This window comes from Scleropages formosus, chromosome 24 (genome assembly GCF_900964775.1).
Source record: "Scleropages formosus chromosome 24, fSclFor1.1, whole genome shotgun sequence".
Taxonomy (NCBI): domain Eukaryota; kingdom Metazoa; phylum Chordata; class Actinopteri; order Osteoglossiformes; family Osteoglossidae; genus Scleropages; species Scleropages formosus.
Window position 1 is genome coordinate 21,641,672 of NC_041829.1, and position 21,033 is coordinate 21,662,704.

Genomic DNA, 21,033 nt, shown 5'->3' on the forward strand with positions numbered 1-21,033 from the left:
CACTAGCGGGGGTGCGATGTCTCAAGGACGCTCTCTTTGCTCGGGCCGTGGGCCTGATTTAAACGACCGACGCAATCAGGGGCCAATCAGTTTGAGCGAGGGGCCTAGAGAGGGGCGGGGTGGTGCGCTCGGTGGAGGTGCTGGAGCACTCGCTTTGGGGGGAGAGTGTGGGTGGAGGGTTTGGAGCCCCCACACCCCCGACAGACACTCCGCAATAACGCGCCGTGTTGATTGAAAACAGTTTTTAGATTTTGGAAATGATAGGGCGAGTAATTGGCAAGAAGGAAAAAGGATAGCCCTTCATAAATAATGGGAAATGGAGCGTATGTTTCCCCTGGCGGCCCAGCCCGATCGCCGGGCTCCACTGATTGGTGTCACTTGATTAAAAAGGACCTCTCAGAATGTGCTTTTTTATTTATATATATAAATATACATCTGTATACGTATGCATTTGCGTTTTCGTGAGTGGGCAAAGAAATGGTAGATAAATAGAAGGTCTAATCAATAGATGACCACTCAGGGCTTCTCGGAGAGGAAGGAACGGCGCTCTGGCAGGCGAGTGTGATTGTACACTCGTAGCGTTCGTTCAGCATTTATGAAAACTTGGCTCCTCTCTTCTTTGTTTTAATTTTTGTCGTTCCGTTTTGAGCTTGTGTGGGTGTTTGAGCCTGAACTAGTTGCCTGCCTTTCTTGGGAAACAGCGATGAATTCCTAGCCCTTGTTTTCTGTCACCTCCTTAAATGTCTTATTCCTGCTTTTTCTGCAGGCCATGGAGAAGCTTTTCTAGGAATGTCTTTGGTTGCTTTTGTGCCGTTGAATTTGTTTTTCTGTATGTCTTATATTTGATCCAAGCACCATGTGATCTATTTGAGCCGCACATGAACACACACATAAACGTCACCTGTGTCCCTTCAGACATCTTTCTCCTCACTGACCCAAACGTCGTGTACAGGGCACTCCGGTGTCAGTGTGTCCTTATTCACTAAACAAATGCCTTTGTTAGTGGCCTACTGCACATGCACTGAAGGCTTTCTCTCTCTCTCTCTCTCACTCTCTCTCTCTTTTTCTCTCTTTCTCTCACTGTCTTAGGCACGCAATCACTCTATGATGACTGTGTGTGATCTTAGATCCCAGTTACTGCGGTTTGCAGAGACACCACAGGTCTTGATGTACCTACTGTACCTATGGCTCCAAAGTACAGCCTTTAAGTCCCCATCCTGGCCCTAATCCCCTCCCTTCCTGGGCACAAAACACTGTCATTTACCTCTGCAGAATGTGGTAATGCCACACATTACTGTATTAGCCCGGACCACGGCCTACTTGCATGCTGAGCTGCTCTTTGGTCCTAGGTTGGGGGGGATGCAGGATTGCATGGCAGCATGACCCTCAAAACTGTGAAAAAGGATTTATTTCACTTTGATATTGAAGATGTACCAAGGATGAATGGCTTCTGGGTTTGCGACTGTGTTTGGGCCCATCCCATGTCCCTGTGTTGTTTTCTTCTTGGGGGTTCGTGGCTTTGTACTTGATGAGTTTGTTTGTCTCCTTTACATGCCATATTTATCCTTCCTTTGTTTCTAGCTCCCAGTAGCCACAGAAGTTCTGAATCTCACCATGTTCTTGATCCAGCCATCTGACTCGTTAATTGTATTTGCTCATAAACCAGCCCTGAGTCCGTACCCTTGTGGAAGAAGGTCCAACATAGTGTCAGTTATTGCTATGTTTTTATACATTTCCTCCAGCTGAAACAGTTTTTCAGTGCTGTCAGGTGGGGTTTTCAGTGCTTGTTATAATGTCTCCACCCCCAGATCCTGCTCCACTGCTTTTGTCTCCGCCCCCAACCGATGCATCACTGCCTCTATTCCTGTGTCCATTGCACTCTTTTGCAGTCCAGTGAGAGTACAGTGGAAGGAAGCTGCATCTGGGTGGGACATGTGGCTGAGGCCCTGAGGTTGTAGAGATGATGTCAGGTGTCAAAATGTGCGATTCTGGCCCCCACAATTCTCCCTAGTTCATCCTGTGTCCCCACCCGCCACCCCCTGCCAACAATAGGACGTTTAGTGTCGTATCTGGCAGATTTTTCTGTCTGTCTCTGATGAGCAAGGAATTGCTTTTAAAGTGGGCATTATGCCAGCTTGCCGGCACAATAGAAAACCAATCTTCCCCCATTCTGGTTGCAGTGCTGTTATTGTACCATTTTAGATAACTGCAGCCACCAAGCTCAGGCTGATAGAGCACAAGGGGATGGGGGTTTGATGGGAGTGGTGTTGTGTGATGGGGGGTGTCAGAGACTGAGAAAAGATGCTCACATGGGGCTGTAGTGCGGAGTTAAGTCAGAATAAGCCTTTACTCCTGGGCCTGGTTGCTCACATGGTGTCAGAGTTGTGATCCCGGGCTCCCTGAAACACGAGCGCCAAAGCTTTTACCATATTTCTCTCTCTCTTTCACTCTCTTGCTCCACTCTTGGTGCTTGGGGCATCAGGATAATGAAAATTGCCCCTGTTTTCATTCCAAAATGTGGGAGTGGGAGTGCCTGAAGGCTCTGCAGGGTCAGGGTACCACCCCCTCTTTGCCCTGCACAAGACAGTGTATGGTAATCACTTCAGCTGGTCTCTCATTGCCCTTCACACTGCAAATGTGTTTGCATGTGCGTGTGTGGGAAAGCACTGCCTTTCACGCTATGTTTTTCCCCATGACCCAGTGGCCTTTGAACGTCAGCTGTCTGAAGAAAGTCTGTACGTCCAAAGGTTCTGAAACTCCTTGCGTGTCATATATGTTAAAGCTTGCTTGCGAAGACACTGTTCCTGTTCTGCGTTTGCCAGTTTGGACCTTCTTGCTGCTCTTTCACTGTTCCAGGTCATGTGACCTTCTGGTTGCTCACTTCCATGCTGGCTGTTGTCCTCACCCCTTTCATGTGTGATCTGCCTGACCTCCTTGCCGCATGTATTTGCCTAAATATTGTCACCGTCTTGTGTGTGTGCGCGGTTTGTTTCTGTGCTGTCACCTGCTTAAGGCTTTAAGAGGCATTCAGCTGGGGTTCAGTTGCACACTGCAGACAAATCTTATACTTCAGTAAAAAACACACACGCGGGCACTAGCATTTGCACACCCTGCACTTTGGTACGATCTATGCTCCCGCTCACACATTCGCCATCCCCGTACACGATTGCAGTCAGAAAGAGTATGTATGGCCAGCAGTGTAAACAGGACCCAAGGAGAGGGTGATTGACATGCAGGACCACGAGCCTCTCTGCCTGATTGCCGGCAACCGAGTTAAATGTGGAAGCAATTTCACAAGCAGTGGGACATTTTCCATAATAAAACATTCTGGGGAAAAAATTAAATATCCAATATCAATGACTTCCAAATCATTTTGAACTCTGATTTCATTCTTCTTGTGAAGAGCAATTCATTTCCCTCCTTTTTTTTTTTTCCCCTCCTCTCTCCTCTGTTTTTCTCTCCTTCTCCTGTCCCTTTCCCCTGTCTAAGTGTGGCCAGTGTGATTACTCGTGCGCCGTAATGTAATTTTGCTGCATTGATAAAATAAAAATGGTCCTTTATCCGTTTTCTGATAATGCTCAATTTGTCGGCTGGCTCCTTTGCCACCTCTCCTCAGTAGAGCGTGTTGCCCCCCCCCCCCCCCCCCCCCCGCCAACGCCCCCCCACCCCCTCGGCCCCAAGCCTGTGGAAATCTGCCGGTACAATTGTCAAATCAATTATTCATTCTCTGCAATTATACTCGCACAAAGAGCATTTCTCCGCTCAGAGTGATGATTAAATTAACAGCTATTCCAGCTGCCTGATAACAGCTAATAGAATATTCATAAGCAAACCAAAATGGAAAAGATTATCTCCATTAACTTCATCATGCTCACTTAATTACATGCTTGTTATTGTATTTACACCTTGTTAGAGCGGGAAGGTGCCGATACACTCCCCGGCCTTGCCAAGCCGTCGGCTGTCAGCGGGCAGGGCCGCCTCGCCTCTCTCTCCCACCGACTCGCTCTTCCTTTCCCCGAGTGCCCCCCCTTCGACACCCCCCCCCCCCAACCCTGGAAGCAGCGCTATTTGCCTTACACTCAGCCCCCGCTGGGCTGAAGCGGGCCCAGGCCCCAGAGAATCAGCCTGTCTGACAGACTCCGCACCTCCTAACTTCCTCCTTTATCTGTTCCTTGCTTGTCGCTTGGGGAGGACTGGGATGAGCAGGAGGAGGAGGGGAAAGAGAGCGATAGGGAGAAAAGGAATTATTTTCCATCTTTCAGAAATGATGACATGATTGCTTTCAGTTTATCATTCATTTTTGTCCCCTCTTCTCCCCCCCCCCGAACCCCCAGAGGTAAGTAGTCTATGGTAAGATTCTAAGTGGCCTTGTACTTGCTGGGTCCCTTTCCCAACCCTTTCCTCACTTCTGGTGACCTTTGGCCTGTGATCCAACTTTATTTACCCAACAGTTGTCGATGGTTCCCTGTGAGGGTCGGAAGGAGAGAATGAAGGGACCGAACGCTTCGCTGTGCTTCTTATAGACATTCCTGTGTAGGGGAGCCTGTGGTCTTCAGGCCTCATGGCCACAGGAGGTGTGTGAATGGCAGGGAGCACAATAATGGCAGAGCGCAGCAATGCGTGTGTGAACACAGGTCACAGCTTGGAGTCATCAGAAATGCACGTCCTTTGACCTGGGACCCTCTCAGGCTCACAGCAGGAGCCACATGGCGCAGGCATTTCAGCAGTCTTCGTTTTATTATTATTTCAATATGTTACTGCTTGATGTGTTCAAACAGTATTGCTCTGGACAAAATACCAAAGTATTCTTTTACGAAAGTCTTTTATTTCTCTTATTCAACAGTTAAGTTGTGCGACATGTATGCTTACGTACTGCGCTGCGGTTCCTTCTTTTGGCAGTGTCCGGATGTGTCATGGCTGGACGGGGGGCTTGGACTCATTGCTTCTCAGCAAATTGTAGATGAAGTTTGAACAGGTGGACATGTCAATCCCTGTTTTAACAGTGTTCTTGCAGTGTTTCACGAGGAGTCCTCTGCCACCTCCTAGCTCTCAGGAGGAAGCATTACAGTGAAGTGGAACCATCAGCGAACTCAGTTACTGCCTGCTTCCTACTGGACAAATGACTGCACGTGAACCCTTCAACACGTGGTTTTATTGATGGTGCAACCAGTGGATGTGTTACGATGTGGTTTTCTGCTTTGCTGAGCTGGCACAGCTGGTAAGGCACAGTTTTAATAGTTTGAGTTGGCAGACCTAGCAATAAATGGTTGTATTCATTGTGGAATTGGTGGACCTTGTACAGTTTTTTTTTTTGTTTTTTCTTTCTTTTTTCTTTGTCCCCCACCCCCACTGTGAAGGTAGTGGATCTCGGAAGAGTGGCCTTATTCACAGGGAGCTTATAGATGTCACACAATGTATGAGCTTGTCCACCTGGTCAGATGGTTTTACTAACCATAGAGCTAATTGACCTTCTGAGACATGACTTTATTCACTGTGGACCTCTTGGACCTTGAGAGCTTTGTGTACTGGTGGAGCTGCTTTGCGTAGCTGGGCGTATCCATGGACCATCACTCATTTGAAAGTGCATCTGTGCGTCCGCCTAGGAAACTGGTTTTCTTTCTGCCGTTCTATGAAGTATGGAGTGGAAACTCGCTTTATAGCTCCTTATGCCAAAGTGTGGAGTTTGCTGACATTGTTGTCTTGCTGTGGATTTCCTTTGTACCTAGTTGGACTAGTATGGCAACTTATCCTGTGTCGATTACTGCGTTCACGTCTTTCTGCATTTCTGTCTCTCCCTGTCTCTCTCTCATTCTCTCTATTTCTCCCTGTTGTGGGAGGAGCTGAACAACACTGTCACTCAGGCACAGCTGTTTGGTGGTGTAAATAATCCCCCTTTTCTCCAACCTGGTGGGAAAAGTCAATACACCCTCCATGGGGTAGATAAACACATCTATCCCCCACCTCCACCCCAACATGCCATGCGTTTTACCGCCCTTGGTCTTTACCCAAAGTGGTCACCCTTCAGCAAGGACTGTACGGTAGTCCCAGCCATCTACCCTTCTGTGTCCTGCCCTTTCAGGTCGCCCACAGTGTGGAAGAGGTATTGCCAAAGCACTCTGTCGGTGTTGTTGTTGGACTTTGCATCTTGCAGGGGTGACACTGTGGGGCAGACGGCTCCAGGAGCCTACCTTACACAAGGGAAGTGTGACGTCAGGGTCTCCTAGCAACACCTTAGCAACAAACTCTAAAAATCAAATAAGGTGCCCACCTGACAAATGAACATCTCTGCGCTATGGTCTCATTGCTCCAGCTGGGTCAAAAAGGCTTGTTTAATTTCTTTTATTTGGGCGGCAAGCCATTTAATTTCAAGTATTTTGGTGTGCAGTTTCTCTTCTGCGAACCGGATAATGATTTTCAGCTCTCGCATTTCTGCGACTCGGTCTATGCGTCACTTTGGTTTGTTCTTAACTGACTTCAGGGTCTCTCTCTATTTGTGCTCCTTTACACTCTTAGGCTATTTCAAAACCAAGTGGAAGAACCGCTGGGCAGAGGAGAAGGAGGTGTATGGGAAGCTGAAGGAGGTTGCCGACCGTGCCTTGGCCTCCAGCAGCTATTCAGAGGTGAACCTTGGCAAACTGTTCGAGACCTTCGTCTCGGTGAAGTAGCCTACCTGCATCATGCAGCCTGTTCCATCTACAGGCTCTTTCTACCTGCAGCTGGCCTCTGACTGAGAACTTCCAGCATGGAGACACTCTTGGGAATCTTGACACAAAAAGCCCAAGGTTATCAAATGCATGACGTTGTTTGGGTGTTTTCGTCTCCATTGCCATTTTTCATGGAGCGCAAGCTTTGAAAACATATGTGCTGGTTGAAAGGTATTTTAAATACACATGGTTTAAATGTATCCTTTTCTGTGAAAGTTTTTTTTTTTTTGCAAGAAATGTGCTAATCTCTGTTCCTTGTCATCTTGATCAGTTTCCCAATGTCATTTTGGAGAACCATGTTGTTAACTCTGTGAGATGTTTGAGACATGTATGAAAATAAAGTTTTGGAGGGTTTCAATATGATGCTTTGATGCCTGTAGTTGGTAAAGTAAAGGTTCAATACATTTGGATAAAGAAATGCACGAGAATGTTGCCAAAGCATTTCCGAGTGTAACAAGGCAAAGGAAAGCGTTTTGGTTTTGCACCAGTTCCTTGTCTTTTACCTTGTTTTTCATGTCTCCTCCCTTGGCGGACCTGGCTGGGTTGTGTCTCGCGAGAGCTACGAAACAAACACCTTAGGGCCAGAGAGGTGGTTCTTCAGGATCCTGAGCCTCATCTTGCTTCAGGGTCCTTTTCCTTCCATATTTTCTTAGTTCTTGAACCTTGGTGCATCCAAAGGATTTGCTCAGGGTCCCGCTGTTTCTCATCAGAAGCTGGGATCCCCTGGGCAGTACCTGCACACAAACGCACAGTCCCCCAGCCATTCCCTCACTGCTGCGGTGTCAGCACCGCTTGTGTCCTTTTGTCTTTTGGCTCTTTTCCGTTGAGAAAGATGAAATGCTGTATCACAGGAACAATGTGTACAACCACAACACCAGCACTTACTCGTGTGGGAAATGCTTTCGCTCAGTCGTACACTTGATCCGTTTTCAAGGTGTTGGATATTGTTGCTCTTCAGATCACGAAGACAAGAGATGACATTTGAAGGCCATTAATCAGGTCTGGGAGCACCTTTGGCGAAAGGCTGTGTCCGGAAGAACGTTGACTTAAGTTTGTTTCTGCTTTTGTTGTACCTGTGGTTTTGGTGTGTGTGTCGGACCGGCAAGCTCTGCACGACAGCTCGTTCTTTGGTCTGCGTGACACCTGTAGCCCCATGTAGGACTTTCCTTCAGCGAAGAAATGCACCGCGGCTCTTGCTAGTGTCCGAAGGCAGTTTTGACCTCCTGCCTTTGTGGAAAGTCAGGGTGTTGGCTTTGCTGCGTAAAGTGACTGCAGTGTGAGCCAGTGAGCGCACAGACGCTGATGTCCGCCGTTCCCCTGCTGCGTGAGTGCGAGCGAGTACTATGCTCTTATTTTGTGTCCCCCTCTGCCCAGACCCCACAAGTTGTTTGAGCCTTGGTTTGGTCATTCCTTGCTCTATTTACTCTTGGCTGTACGTCTCCATGAAGCACTTTCCCTAATTTAACGCTGTACTTTACCTTTTCCATTTTCATTTTTCTAACCACTGCTGTTGTACATTTCAATCTTAACATATTAAATGATGGCTTAAATGTCCCTTTTGCAGTAACACAACGACGTGTTCAGCTGCCCTGTGTATGATTAGCGAAGGAGTCGATTTGTGCCAAATTCCAACTCCTATTTCCATAAATACTTGGCTCTAAATGACTTTATGCTGCGGCTAATAGCTGCTGTTCGGAGCGCCTCCACACTTATGGATAAGTAACGCTCCAGGGTTACATTGTGCGCCCCGTATGTATGCAACACGGGCACATTTATATATATATATAGTTTTTTTTGTTTTTTTTTTTTTTTTTATTTTTTATTTTTTTTCCTCCCTCCCTCCCCTTGAAAATACACGCGCTCTGTCTGCGCCGGGTAAAATACTTAACTGCTACAATTGTGCCGGTGCCGTTTTTATTGCAATTTCCCAGATTAAGTGATCGCCCGGCGTCTCCCATTTCAGCCTGGAATTTCTCCAGCCTCGAGCGCCTTTGTCGCGCGGCGCGGCGCCTGTTTTCAAACGGCGGCGCTCAATAGCAACGGGCTCCGCATTAATTGAAGCACTAAGCTAATAAGTAGGATTGGTTTTGTTATGCTGAGCTTTATTGCCTTTCTCTTTAATCAGCGCGCTGGTGTTGAGCAAAGCGGCGGACATGGCATTCTTTCATGAGGGAATTAGTGCCCTATTCTGTGCCCATTATTCATATCATAGTGGAATATGTAAGTAGCCGAGGGTGTCAATGGAGAGCGGGACCCATTGCAAAGTGTCCCCCTTGTGTCGCTCAATGGCCGGCGATGAGATGATAAACCGCTTAATGCGCCCAACTAATTGGATGAGAGCGAAGGAGCCGGGAATTAAGGCGAAGCAAAGGAGGGTGGAAAGTGCTGGCGGCCCGTCATTGAGCCTTTTCAGCGATTCCTCCTGGCCGGGGGCTCCTCGGAGCCCCTGGGGGTGCGGGTTGGTTGGGGGGGTCCGCTCTCCTCCTCCTCCAGGAGCCCCTCTCGGTTACGCGCTAATGGGGCGCGAAGAGCCTCATGAATCTTAAAATGCGCACTTTTGATTTGAGCGCAGCTGTACGAACGATTCGCTTCCTTCACGACTTTTCTTTAGTCTTTCTATCCACGTATCTCACAAAGGTTGAAGGTGAGCTATAGGGAGGGGCTCATGCACGTGTGTCCGTTTATGAAGTAGCTCTTTTCCCGCATCTGTTTCATCCGTTTCCTTTTTACTGGAACGGGGAGAAGCTCAGAACAAACTAGAGGCTCCCGAGGGCTTGGCAGAGCTGGGCACCAGCGCGGGGCAGAAGAGCTGGAGGGAAGGGAAGGGAAGGGAAGGGAAGTGTAGCGAGCATTCCCAGAAATTAGGAACAAATTGGGTTCCTATTCGTTCATAATGTTCACAACGAGATTTAGCCGTTCTGGAAAATCTCCGAAATCCGCCCTGAACACGCTCCACTGCTCTTTCTAGAAGAGGGAGTGCAGGAAAAAAACAAAAAAAAAAAAAAAACTTGTTATTCACGGCTCCTGGGGCCTGCAAGGAGAAAATTGGTTTCTTTGCTTAATGCTTCTTTGCAAAGACACTCCGACTTTGTCATGCGTGACATGTCAATGTTTAATATGGACCTGATGGAGGTCAGGGGGTCTTCGGAGCGCGATATTTCTGGAGAATATTAAGAGTGGAATTAAAACCGATCCAGATGGAGAGAGTGGAATGACCCCCACCGCACGCGCGCGCGCGCGCGCGCGCACACACACACACACACACAGAGAGAGCACCTCCCCGAGCTCCCCTTTATTTTCCTTCTCTCAGATCCCACTTGTTTGCAAGTCCAGAATGAAGCGGGATTAGCGGCTGTAAAACAAGGAAAGTGAAAGCTTTTCACCGGAGTGGGGCAATAAAGAGGAAAATTAATCCGAGGGGTAATTTCACGCGATTTGCTTCAGCACCATGGACGGGTCAAATGGGGGAAAAATGACTTCGCTGAAAGAAGCGCATTGATTGCGGTGGTGGTGCCGATTGTCGCGTGAGATCCAGCGCGGGGGGGGGGGGGTCTGGGAATTTCATGGGCGAACCCAAAGAAAGGGGTTCTGATCAACTAGTTGTTACTTCGTTAATGAGAAAAGAGCCGCTTGAACAGAGTTGGCATCAGGGATCTTAATACCAATTTGGCGCCTTTAAAAGTTTTTTCAAAGCATGTTTTGTTAACAGCCACATACAATGAACATCGATTCAAACGCCCAAATCCGTCGCTTTGTCCCCCTTCAAACGTTCACTTTGTTTCTTAAATATGCTCTATTATTGAAATCGCATTTTGTCTCGCGCCGCCTCCTTTTCCCTCCTTCGTTTTATTTCTCGTTTTCGTTGCGCGTGACCCTTGAACGAGGTTCTCAGAGTGGTAGCGAGCAAATTTCGCAATGAAATTATACATTTCCCGCACCGAGGAAACCACTTCACTAATCGACAAGGTGCGGATTCTCATCCATCGACCGCAAATCGCCTTTTAATTAGTTCCGCAGCCTCGCGCCGCCCCGCCCATCGCAAAGTGCAGTTGAGGTGTGGGGTACCACGTGTCCGCGATCGGTTGCGCGCACGGTCCGAAGTATGAGCAAAGCAAGTGCTGCCTTTAATAAAAAAAAATATATATACACGTGCGTGTGAAATAATAAATACTAAATAATAATAATAATAATAAGAATAAATGAATAATAAAACACAGAGATCCGGTCAAGGTGTGACTAATATTTCGCATTTCTTCAGCGATGGGACCGGACGGAACGGGACGGGACGGGACGCGCTGCGCTGCGTTGCGCTGCGCTCAGTACAGAAACTCCGTCTGAACAAAGCGCCTGTTATCCGCGCGCTTGTTCGCCCTCGAACCCGCGCTTCTGCGCTCGAGCCACACAAAGAATTATATCGCGCTTTGCCTGCCGAGAAACGAGCGCGAGCGCAATTAATGAAAAGCTAATTGAGCTTAGAGAGGAAAAGGGAAATTTAGTGAGTGTAACCTGTGAAAAGGCCGAAACGACCCGTTCTGTGCGCAGTGATGGTGATTCACTGTGAAATTATTCACGAGGAATATCGACACGAGACCACGTGGCCTTTACTAAAGACCCCGAATCCGCCGTGAATGTGGCCGCAGTGAACGTACTTTGATTTTTAGTGTCACTTAAATCATGTTGCTCCGTTCATAAGAAAAATGACTCCGGTTTTCTCTGTGATTTATTTATTTATTTATTTATTTATTTAAAAAAAAAAAATCTCTTCTTCTTCTTTCTAAAAGAAGGAGCAAATTGCTTCAGAGAATAAGACGCACGGTTTTCTTTCTTTTGGGCAACAATCGTTCTTCGAAGCGCTCCACGTGTTTCCCTCCTTAAAGTTGTCTATTGAAACGCGTTTCTCGCCTCTTTCACTGAACTACGAGGACGGCGGTTCCAGCGTCTCGTTTGTCTTTATGGTTTTATTGAGGGCCTCCTTTTCTGCCTCCTCTGAGAGAGCAGGAAAAGTACAAATATTTACATTTAGGAAAGAAAATCCTCTTTTGGCTCAGAAGTTAAATAGATGTGGACATAAATAATGCTCTAAGAAGCTAATATTTTATGAACACAGGAAATGCTACAGGATGACATCCAGACAATACTACATCAAGTGCAACTTCTTAAAACAATTTTAGATATACAAGGCTCTAATTTTGTTGAACGATTTTCTTCTTTCTTTGTCTGAATTATTATTATTTTTTGTGTTCTGCATGAATTCCTCGTCACATTTTGGTGGGGCGTCATTGTGGGACCTCTCAGCAGTCGTTCTTTCCCATCGGTACCACCACCCCCCATCCCCATCCCCATCCCCATCCCCATCCCCATACACGCTCCATCCCAGCCCAGTGGTCCTTTCATCACAGGAAGTGGAAGCATGCGGTGAAAGGGACCTTGGCTGCTGGACACCAGTCTAGGAGCTGCTTTGACGCACACAGGCAGGACAGAGATTAGAATGAGGAGCCACAACTGCCACGTGGAAAGCAGGGTTGCCCAGCAGTCAGGGATGGTGGGGAGGAAGCGTGGAGAAAGGCCTGAATCTCTAGCCGAAGGATCGACTCCCAGAGTCACAGGTCATAGGTCAGCGGTGATGGTTTTCACGTTGTGTGCAAAACCCATACGGACTCATAGTGGCATCGGTGCTTGGGATACAGCAGAAGAGTCAAATGTTTACTGGGGTAAAGCGCAAGGTGGCAGGGGGCAGATCAGCAGTGTTCTCCAAACGTCCATCCATCGTAAATTTGGTCGTGCTCCTTATTGTGGGTGGTGAGCGGGGACTCGGGCACAAGACTCAGCACACCTCCTTCCCCGTCGCTCCGGAAGGCAGGATGTTGAGCTGCGTCAGCTGGGCTGAGTGCTCCTTGGCCTTGAGCCGCAGCGCAGCGATGCTGGAGGCCCGGCGGTCCGCCGCCGCGGATGAAGCCGAGGGCGAGGGGTCGGCCAGGACCGGCGGCTGAACGGGCGTCTCCGTCGGCGGGGCCGGAGTCCGCAAGAGGGCAGCCGCCGTGGATGCGCTGGTCAGGGGACCCATGGAGAAGAGCCTGTAGGTCAGAGAGCGTGTGTCAGCATGCAGTGACTAGGGAGCTGAAATGGCTGTAGTTGTAGGCTGCAGCTGGAAATCCCCTGCACAAAGTACTTCCTTGGGAGTATATAAAAATATACCACGTTTTAACATGCGCCTTACAATTCATCCCTATCTAGATCTGGAGTCATGTTCTATAACATAATGTTAATACGACCAGCGAAGTATCTTTTTACACGTATGTTACACCGTCACTGTAGTACTTCATGATATTTTTCTGTAGAGCACAAATAACCTGATATCTGTGTTATCAGGAAAAAAAGATTGTGTAAAAGTAGCAGCAAAGTATGTAAACCTTTGGCACGAGGAGAGGAATGACTGCTCACCTGCACACATACTGTTACCGTTACTAGCTGTTATATTCTGCTATTACTCCCTACTGCATTTCTTTAAAAAAATGCCTATTTTCATTTCCTTTCATTGCAAACAATTTTGCTTTGCAAAGTTGTTGAACCGCTGCTTTGGTGATCTGAGTCTAAACAATTTGCTGTGCCAGTAAAAGACGCTGAACTGCAGTCCTGTGTTGCGACATGTTTGGGAGGAAAATGTCGTGTCAACAACAAACAACAAGCATTGCTGTGGCGGGTTATTTCCAGCATCCTTACAGTCACCGGTCTCGCCTGTTTTCGCACTTAAAGCTCTGAATTGTACGCGAATCATCTGGTATCCATTCGCACGTGACAACCATTTCCAGCTTTTGTTGTCCCAAAATTCATTAGCACCGTAATCCGAGGACCCCAAATTAGCACCTCCTGCAACAGCTTTCGGCTCAGCTTCTGTCACTAGTCGGACTGTGGCCAACCCATGTGAGCAAAATAATTAAATAAATGCAGCAGAAGTAAGAAACGCTCTCTCTCCCACACGTAATAACGAACCCCCCCCCGCGCGGCTCACTGTGCAGAGCTCAGTGAGCTGGAAGAGCCCAGCACTGCGCACAAAGTTTTTTTTTTCCTCCCCACGAGCTCTCGGGATCGAGCCGAAGAAAGGCCCGGAATACATGCCTGTTCTGTCTGGCAAACTGAATGCACACACAGCGCAGACCGAGTGTGTGTGTGTGTGTGTGTGTGTATACATTCATCGTCAGTCTGTCTTTAATAGGAAATTCAGTTAAACACTGTTCACTTGTCTCTTCAGTCTTTCTTTCCTTGACCTCTATGGAAGCTCCTTAAAATGTTTCTTTTTGTCTCCATTTTAACGTGATTCATACTTGTTAACAAATTGACCGTTACCCATTAAATGCATAAATTCGGTTTATTAAAACGTACATTCAAAGTATGGCAGCTGTGCTGTCTGAGGACCCAACCTGGGCAAATATAAAGCTTTTTCTGCATCTCAGTTTTTCCTTATTTTTCTGAAGCCATTGCCATTATTTCCTCCTCGGTGTATCAGGTGTGGTTTAACACACCTAACGTCCCTCCTCAGGAACCCTGCGCTGACACGGATACAGTTACCTTGGCGATCGATCGATAGCGGGCTAACAGTCCTGTGACCTGGCAGAATGACAGCGGGTCGTACCTAAGCGCTTTAGCTGGCAGGACAGTTATCACCTTTGTATCCCGAGCGCACGCACACACGCACACACGCACACACACACACACCTCCTTTCACCATTCATCAGTGTGTAACACATACGCAGTATTCAAATCATGCACTTTGGGTGGAAGTACATGTTTTATAATTGTACAGAGTAACTGTACTGATTACACACTACGCGTCAAGAGTGTGAGTTCGCACGTCCGGGAGTTCATGTAGTTGTACTAAGTGTGTCGGCCATGAGAAAAGACATTGCAGGACAAGTTAGACAGATTTCAGTTCCAGCCTGCACACAGTTAGGCATTTCATCATTTTGGTCAAAAGTTATTATGATGCTCTTTGTGATGATGAGCAACAATGTTAAACGACTTATGATGATTTACATGTTGTACAGCTGGGTTTTTTTCTCGCTGCAGTGCCTCGGGGTCTGTACCTTGCTCGAGGATACAACAGCAGGGCTTACCACCCAAACCTGGGCTCTTTGAATGCGAGGTGTAAGCTCTAAGCACTACACCACTCGTCGACTCCAACGATATTTTCAAAGGAAGAGCTTTGAAATGTGAAAGTCCCGTCGGTGTCATTGTCATTATGCGCGCATCACACATGCCCTGCTGATGCCCAATTCAGACCGGTGACCTTATCTTGGTGCTGCGAGTGGAAGCAGTGAAAGGAAGGGTTTGTGGCTGAAGCGTTCGGCAGATGCTGAAGGAACCAAGTGCATGAGCTTATCTGATGAGCTGATGGAGACACACAGACAGTACACATGGGGCAGGGTTGGGTTGGGGGAGGGGTGCAGCACATTATACCTGCCAAAGGAAGGACTGATGAAGGCAGGGTGTCTGAACATGGCTGCCCCAAGAAAGGTACTAAGGCCCAGAGGAGGGGCAGAGTTAGCCGGGGGTGGGGGTAGTCCAGGGAAGGCGGCGGCCGCAGCAGCGGCAGCGGTCCACGCGGACTCCAGAGCGGGGTGGTGGTGGGGAGGGAATGGGCCACCCTCCAGGTAGTGGCTCAAGGGGTGGGCTCCCGTCAGTGGGCCAGAGAAGGGCAGGCCTGGGGGGTGGCTCTGAACTCCTGCCTTCTCCCGCTTCCTCCACTTAGCCCGGCGATTCTGGAACCACACCTGAGGGTCAGGACAGTAACAGTAGCTCAGTGCTCGTGTGCTACAGTTAGCGCGGCGCAACTTGGATAGGCCACTTACAGAATTTACTGTGTAAATTTACCACAGTAACTTACAAGGTCTTTGAAAGAGCTAATGCAGAAGCCTTAGGCAACTTCCTCCATGAGTGTTTCGGGTTATTTATTTTATTTATTTTTGTCTTTTATGCGTTTATGTTGCTCGTCGTAGTTGGCAGCTGGACCGGACCTTTCATTTCAGGAGTTGTAGGAAGTGACTGGACTTGAGCAGTCTGTCCAAAAGGTACACCAGAGACACACACACACGCAGTCCGAAGCCGCTTGTCCCGAGCAGGGTCACGGTGAGCGGAACGGGACGCCACCAGGACAGGACGCCGGTCTGCCGCAGCAGGGCACCCGGAGCGGGACTTGAACCCAGAGCCACCGGAGAGCATGGCGCAGGCCAGACTCGCCACGCCACTGCACCCTCCCCAAAGGTACGAGTGTGTCCAAAAGTAACTCACACCGATCGTCCCAAAGGCCCAGGGCCCCGACCCGCTTTCCCCCGTCTAAGTGACGCTCCTGCGCGAACCCACAGATGCGCTCGGTTACGCGCATTTTACCTGCTGACGTGCGTCAGTGCGCGCACGCGGAACGGCGCGGAGCGGAAGAAGCTGTCGTGTCACTTAGCAGCGAGGCTTCCGCTCCGTCTAATGAGGTGACAAAGTGAGCGGTAATTGCGCAGCCGCGAAGCCTTTCAGTTGTGCAGCGCCACCCGAACGCGCGTAATTAAAATAAAAAGTGGTTTATAGAGCCTGGGAGGGAGGGGAGCGATAATTAAGAATCAAACAAAGGACCGGGACAGAAAGGCTCAAAAGCCTCTAATAATAATTAATGCTCTTTAAATTAAATTCTTCGAAACGTGAGTGACTGCGCGAGATATTTAACTTTCCCACGTCCCGTCGCCACCCCCCCACCCCCACCGCTGGTGCTACCGAAACACAGCGGCTCACTGAGACTCTTACAATGGAGAAAATGTCAACAGTAAAGAAAACGAAGGAGGGGGTACTGTGTGTGTGTGTGTGTGTGTGTGTGTGTGTGTGTGTGTGTGTGTGTGTGTGTGTGTGTGTGTGTGTGCGCGCGCGCGCGCGCGCTCTCGAGAGCGGGGATTCCTCCCGCCTTCTCGAAGCTCTTGTGTATTGCGAGGCCCGCGAGGAATTTATGACGCTTTATCACCTGTTGATGGCGACTGTTAAGTGATCTGATCGCCTTCGGTCGCGCGCGCACATCTGTTTTATGTGGGGCCATCAGAGCGGAGCTGCGCGCTGTTTACTCTCTGTCTCTGTCTCTCTGTCTCTCTGTCTGCGCGACGCAGCCGGGAAGAAGCGACAAGGAGGTCGAGTGACGAGCTGGAGATGAGGTGGCTCTTTGGGGTCCAGCCCAGGTTGCCTATGGTGCGCTCGAGCACTTTCAATAGCGCCGAAGTGCAAGTGAGCGGATCGATGCCGCTCTTTGCGATCAGAAAAAAGGGGAATCAAGCAGCATTACCCCCCCCCCCCCCTCCTGTCCTCGTCCCTCGCGACTGCGGCAAAGACAATTCAAACACCACTTTTCCCCAGAAAGCGCACTGTTTGCTCTGCCGCTAAGTGCGCTTTTATGAATCGCGGGCGCCCGCGCGCGCGCTTCTTACGGCCGAGACGGGCGACTTTGGCCGGAAAGGACCGATAAGTAGCGACGGCCGGAAAGGGACAGTTTACTGTGGGTCCAGTTTAGATTTTGTTCTCCGCCCGCATGCGTTCTGATCCGGCCACTTGAGTGTAAAACATTTTAATAGTCACCACGCACACAATTAAGAATATCTCTTTTTTGCAGCACTTAAAATTGCACATGCAATTAATAAAAAATATAGCACGATAAATATACTTTTCTGCTGAGATAACGGTAATCAAGAAGAAAGGACTAACAGCAAAAGTCAAAATAAGAAAAGGTTTTCCTTTCATTGCAAAGGCACTAGCGCGGAAAGCAACAATATTTCATTATTACTTCTTCTACCTTAATCAGTTAATAATAATGTCATTATTTGCTGCACCGTCCTTTACACGGAGATTAGCCGCACTCACTTGCACCCGGGCTTCCGTCAGGTCCAAGCGCATCGCCAGCTCCTCTCTGAAAAGGAGACAGTGTCACGGAGTTAAAATGTGGATTAAAAATACTGTGGAGACAGTAAATTCACTCGATGATCCATTTGCTCTCCTTACTCTCCAAACGGGGAAAAACACAGCTAAATGTGTACACGCACTTCATTCGAATATGTAATAGAAAAAATAAGTTGTGAAAATAAGAATTATATTGTAACGGTCAAACATTTGGCCACTGTACATTTAGTAAAAAAAAACAATATTCACAAGCAATAGCCGTACGAACGGCAACTGGCGGCTACCAGGATAAATTAAGTGGCCTGATAGCCTGATCCGTGGGGAAGAAAAAATTTAAAAAAAAGAAAACTCAAGTATGTCAATAGGAGTGAAATAGAAAATAAATTAATAAATTCATTAAATAAATCGAAAATAAATGCAATTTTGGAAAAGATAAAAATGCTACAAAATCAACACCTACATGCTCAATTCGCTTATATGCAAGCATTAGGGAAAATAACAAGAGCTCATCCAATTTTAAGGTTCTAACAATTTTTATAAATATATGTTTAAATTATTTTCATTGAATGCGAAGCATAATTGTGCATTGTCGAGTTTCATACCAAAATAGTTAATGCAAAGCGAAATATGAATATAATCCCCTGTTTAAAATTAACGTATAAACGACAGTTTTGTAATTAGTGTTTTAGCATGGATTTCTTTTATTTTCTATATGAATGACAGCCTAAAATACAGCCGTTAAAATGAGATTGGTGTGAAGTGTCTCCGCTGTGAAACGCGCATCCCGGACCGAATTAGTTATTTATTGTAAAAACGAGCGATTAGTATTTTTCCCCGGTACGTGGGAAACTGTTTAAAATAAAACCGGAAAGAAAATAACTGCAAATCATGTATTTCTGAATTTCTGTACTTTCAGCAAATGCCGCAAAAAATGGCTGCATTGTGAGAGATGCCGCAAGAAGACGGTGTACACAGCAATTTGTCAAGGCGCAAAATTGTTCACTCGCAAGATATTTGATTCCTCCAGATTAATTTTGTCTATTTTGCGCATAATAATTAATGTGTAGCGGAGGTTCAAAGGAGAGCTAAACGGATGAGACACACGACACATCCCGCCGCTCTATATTTCGCACAGCCGTTCGTCGAGCGTGTGTGAGTGCGGGCGGAGGGCCGGAAACGTAGACGCACGACACCTGGAAGGAGGTAAAGGGCATTTCCATGTAATAATAAGCGCTGTCATTAATTAGGGCAGGCGCTGCGGACTGTCCGAGCGCGTGCATGTGAGCGTGAGCGTGCAGCGAGACCGTCACTCGGTCGGGTTTGGCGCGCGAGCGAGGGCCACGGACTCAGCCACGCCACGGCGGGTGGGAGGCAAGCGCGCGCCAGCTCCACTACCTGGTGAACACGTCGGGGTAGTGCGTCTTCTGGAAGGCCCTCTCCAGCTCCTCCAGCTGGTAGCTGGTGAAGGTGGTCCTGTACCTGCGCTGCTTCCTCTTGAGCATCCCCTCCTCCGAGTCGCTGCCCGCCGACAGACACACGCTGTCTTCGCCGTCCTTTACATCCCCATCGTTGTGCAGGCCCTCCGCCTCCTTGGGCGACAGGTCCGACTCCAGGCAGGGCTCCTCCTTCACCGCGTCCTCGTCGAACTTGAGCGCGCCCAGCTCCACGAGCTCGTCGCTCGCGCGCTCGGGGCTCCCGCCCCCCCCCGCGCTCTGGTTCAGCGTCGCGTTCTCCCTGTACGACTTGCTGCGGCTGATACTGACCTGCGGCGCCTGGACGATCTTGAGGTTCTCGCAGCTCTGCTCGAGCAGCCGTTCCCGCTCCCGCTCCCGCTCCCGTTCGCTCTTCTCGCCATGCTCTTGAAACACTCGTACCGGGTCCAAGTACTTTCCCTGGCCGTAGAGTCTGCGCAGCTTCGGCGGCAGGTGAATGTCGGCGTCGAACGGTAAGTTTTCTACGGGGGTTGGGAGGGGGGGGAGGACAGGCAGCGACAGACAGCGGGGTCAGTGTCATCGCATGTCCGCAACGGTCACATTTAACGCACAGTGAGTGTTCCCTCAGCGGCGAAGTCTGGGAGCCTCTCAGCCAACGGTGCCTCATTACGCACTGGCATCTCTGCGCTCTCCGAATAAAATGTGTCAAGAAAAGAGAAAAGGACGCGTTTCGTATTGCGGCGCTGCTGCTGGACTCACGGACGTGAACTTCATGGCAACGAAACCTGCGCTTGAATGAAACGGGTGAAAAAATATCGGCACTGTGACTGGCACAAGAAACGGAAGCGCTAAGGTGGCAACTTGAGAGCTGCGGCGCAGGTCGCGCGCGCATCGGAAGCCCCTCGGAACCGCTCAGGACCCGGACACAGCGGCCCCAGTGAGACACAGACACAGGTCACAGGGGACAAAAGAGCTCCGTTTGAGCTCCGTGTTAAAAAGACTCCTTTGGTCTTTACACCGGCGACTTTACGCTACTTCTTCAGTTACGCCGGGTGCATAAAACACCGCGCCTCACCTGAGACCTGCCAACAGCCTGAACAGGTCTCGCGGTTCGGCCCGTCTCAATCCCGCCGGATCATTAGGAGAAGAAGAAGTGTAAAAGTTTACCCGCGGTAATTTCAGTAAACGGAAGCAGCAGCCGCAGCAGCCGCAGCAGCAGCGAGCCGCGGTGGGATTCGAGGAGGAGCGCACAGAGACGGAGCGCACAGACAGACGCGCACTTCTGCCCTCCTGACGACCAGCAGCCCCAGCTCAACCCCGGGCCGCCGCCGTGAGCGAAAGTTTCGCGATCTTCCGCGCAGTGCCGCTCCCCCCCCCCTTCCCTCCCTCCCTCCCCCGAGCGCACGAGCTCCGAGTCCCCCGGGGCGGCGGGACTCTCTTACCTCCGCTCCCCCGCTCGCTCTCCGCTCTGCCGGCCGCCGCTGTCAAACTCTGCGCTCCTATCAGTTTCATTCTGCACGGACTCCTGCGGCCCAGGATGCTGTCGATGCAGTAAGACGAGAGCAAAGTGGGAGATTTACTTTTGCACTCGGCCTTGTCGGCGCCGTCCTCCTCGTGCGGACCACTCATTTCGATCTCTTTTCGCGGACGCCGGACTCTGTGTGTGAAGGAGTGTATGAGCGTGCGCGTGTGTGCCGAGGATCGGACCCCCCTTCCTTCCGTCGCGCACCCGGACACTAATGACATGTGCTCTGAGCCGCGGCGGCTGCGCCTGATTCCGTGGCATTGACGTGCGTGGGCCATCTGATTGGCTCCCCGGGAAAAAGAGGATCTTTATCTTTTTTCTTTGCCATTAAAGTACAACTAAGGGAGCAAATGAAATCTCGAGATGGAATATCGACCCGGAGGGACTGAACTCGGCCGACGAAACCACGCTCTTTGGCACGCGGCGTATTTTTATTATTATTATTATTATTATT

At 49.1% G+C, this 21,033-nt stretch overlaps 2 protein-coding genes across 6 annotated transcripts in view; one reads left to right on the forward strand and one right to left on the reverse strand.

Moving 5' to 3' along the window:
* pola1 (polymerase (DNA directed), alpha 1) overlaps positions 1-7,050 on the forward strand; it is a 31,078-nt gene extending 24,028 nt beyond the window's left edge. For all 5 annotated transcript variants that reach the window (XM_018761212.1, XM_018761216.1, XM_018761211.1 and 2 more), the window contains exon 37: positions 6,514-7,050. In XM_018761212.1, coding sequence (XP_018616728.1) covers positions 6,514-6,665 — 152 coding nt within the window. In that variant the 3' untranslated portion in view covers positions 6,666-7,050. The remainder of the gene's footprint in view (positions 1-6,513) is intronic.
* A 4,469-nt stretch (positions 7,051-11,519) lies between these two features.
* On the reverse strand, positions 11,520-20,857 carry arxa (aristaless related homeobox a). Its single transcript, XM_029248632.1, has 5 exons — positions 20,497-20,857; positions 19,017-19,575; positions 17,586-17,631; positions 15,159-15,472; positions 11,520-12,778 (listed from the first exon to the last, which is right to left on the reverse strand). Exons 1-5 carry the CDS (start codon positions 20,855-20,857, stop codon positions 12,529-12,531), a joined length of 1,530 nt encoding a protein of 509 aa, XP_029104465.1. The 3' UTR covers positions 11,520-12,528.
* Positions 20,858-21,033: the final 176 nt, after the last annotated feature.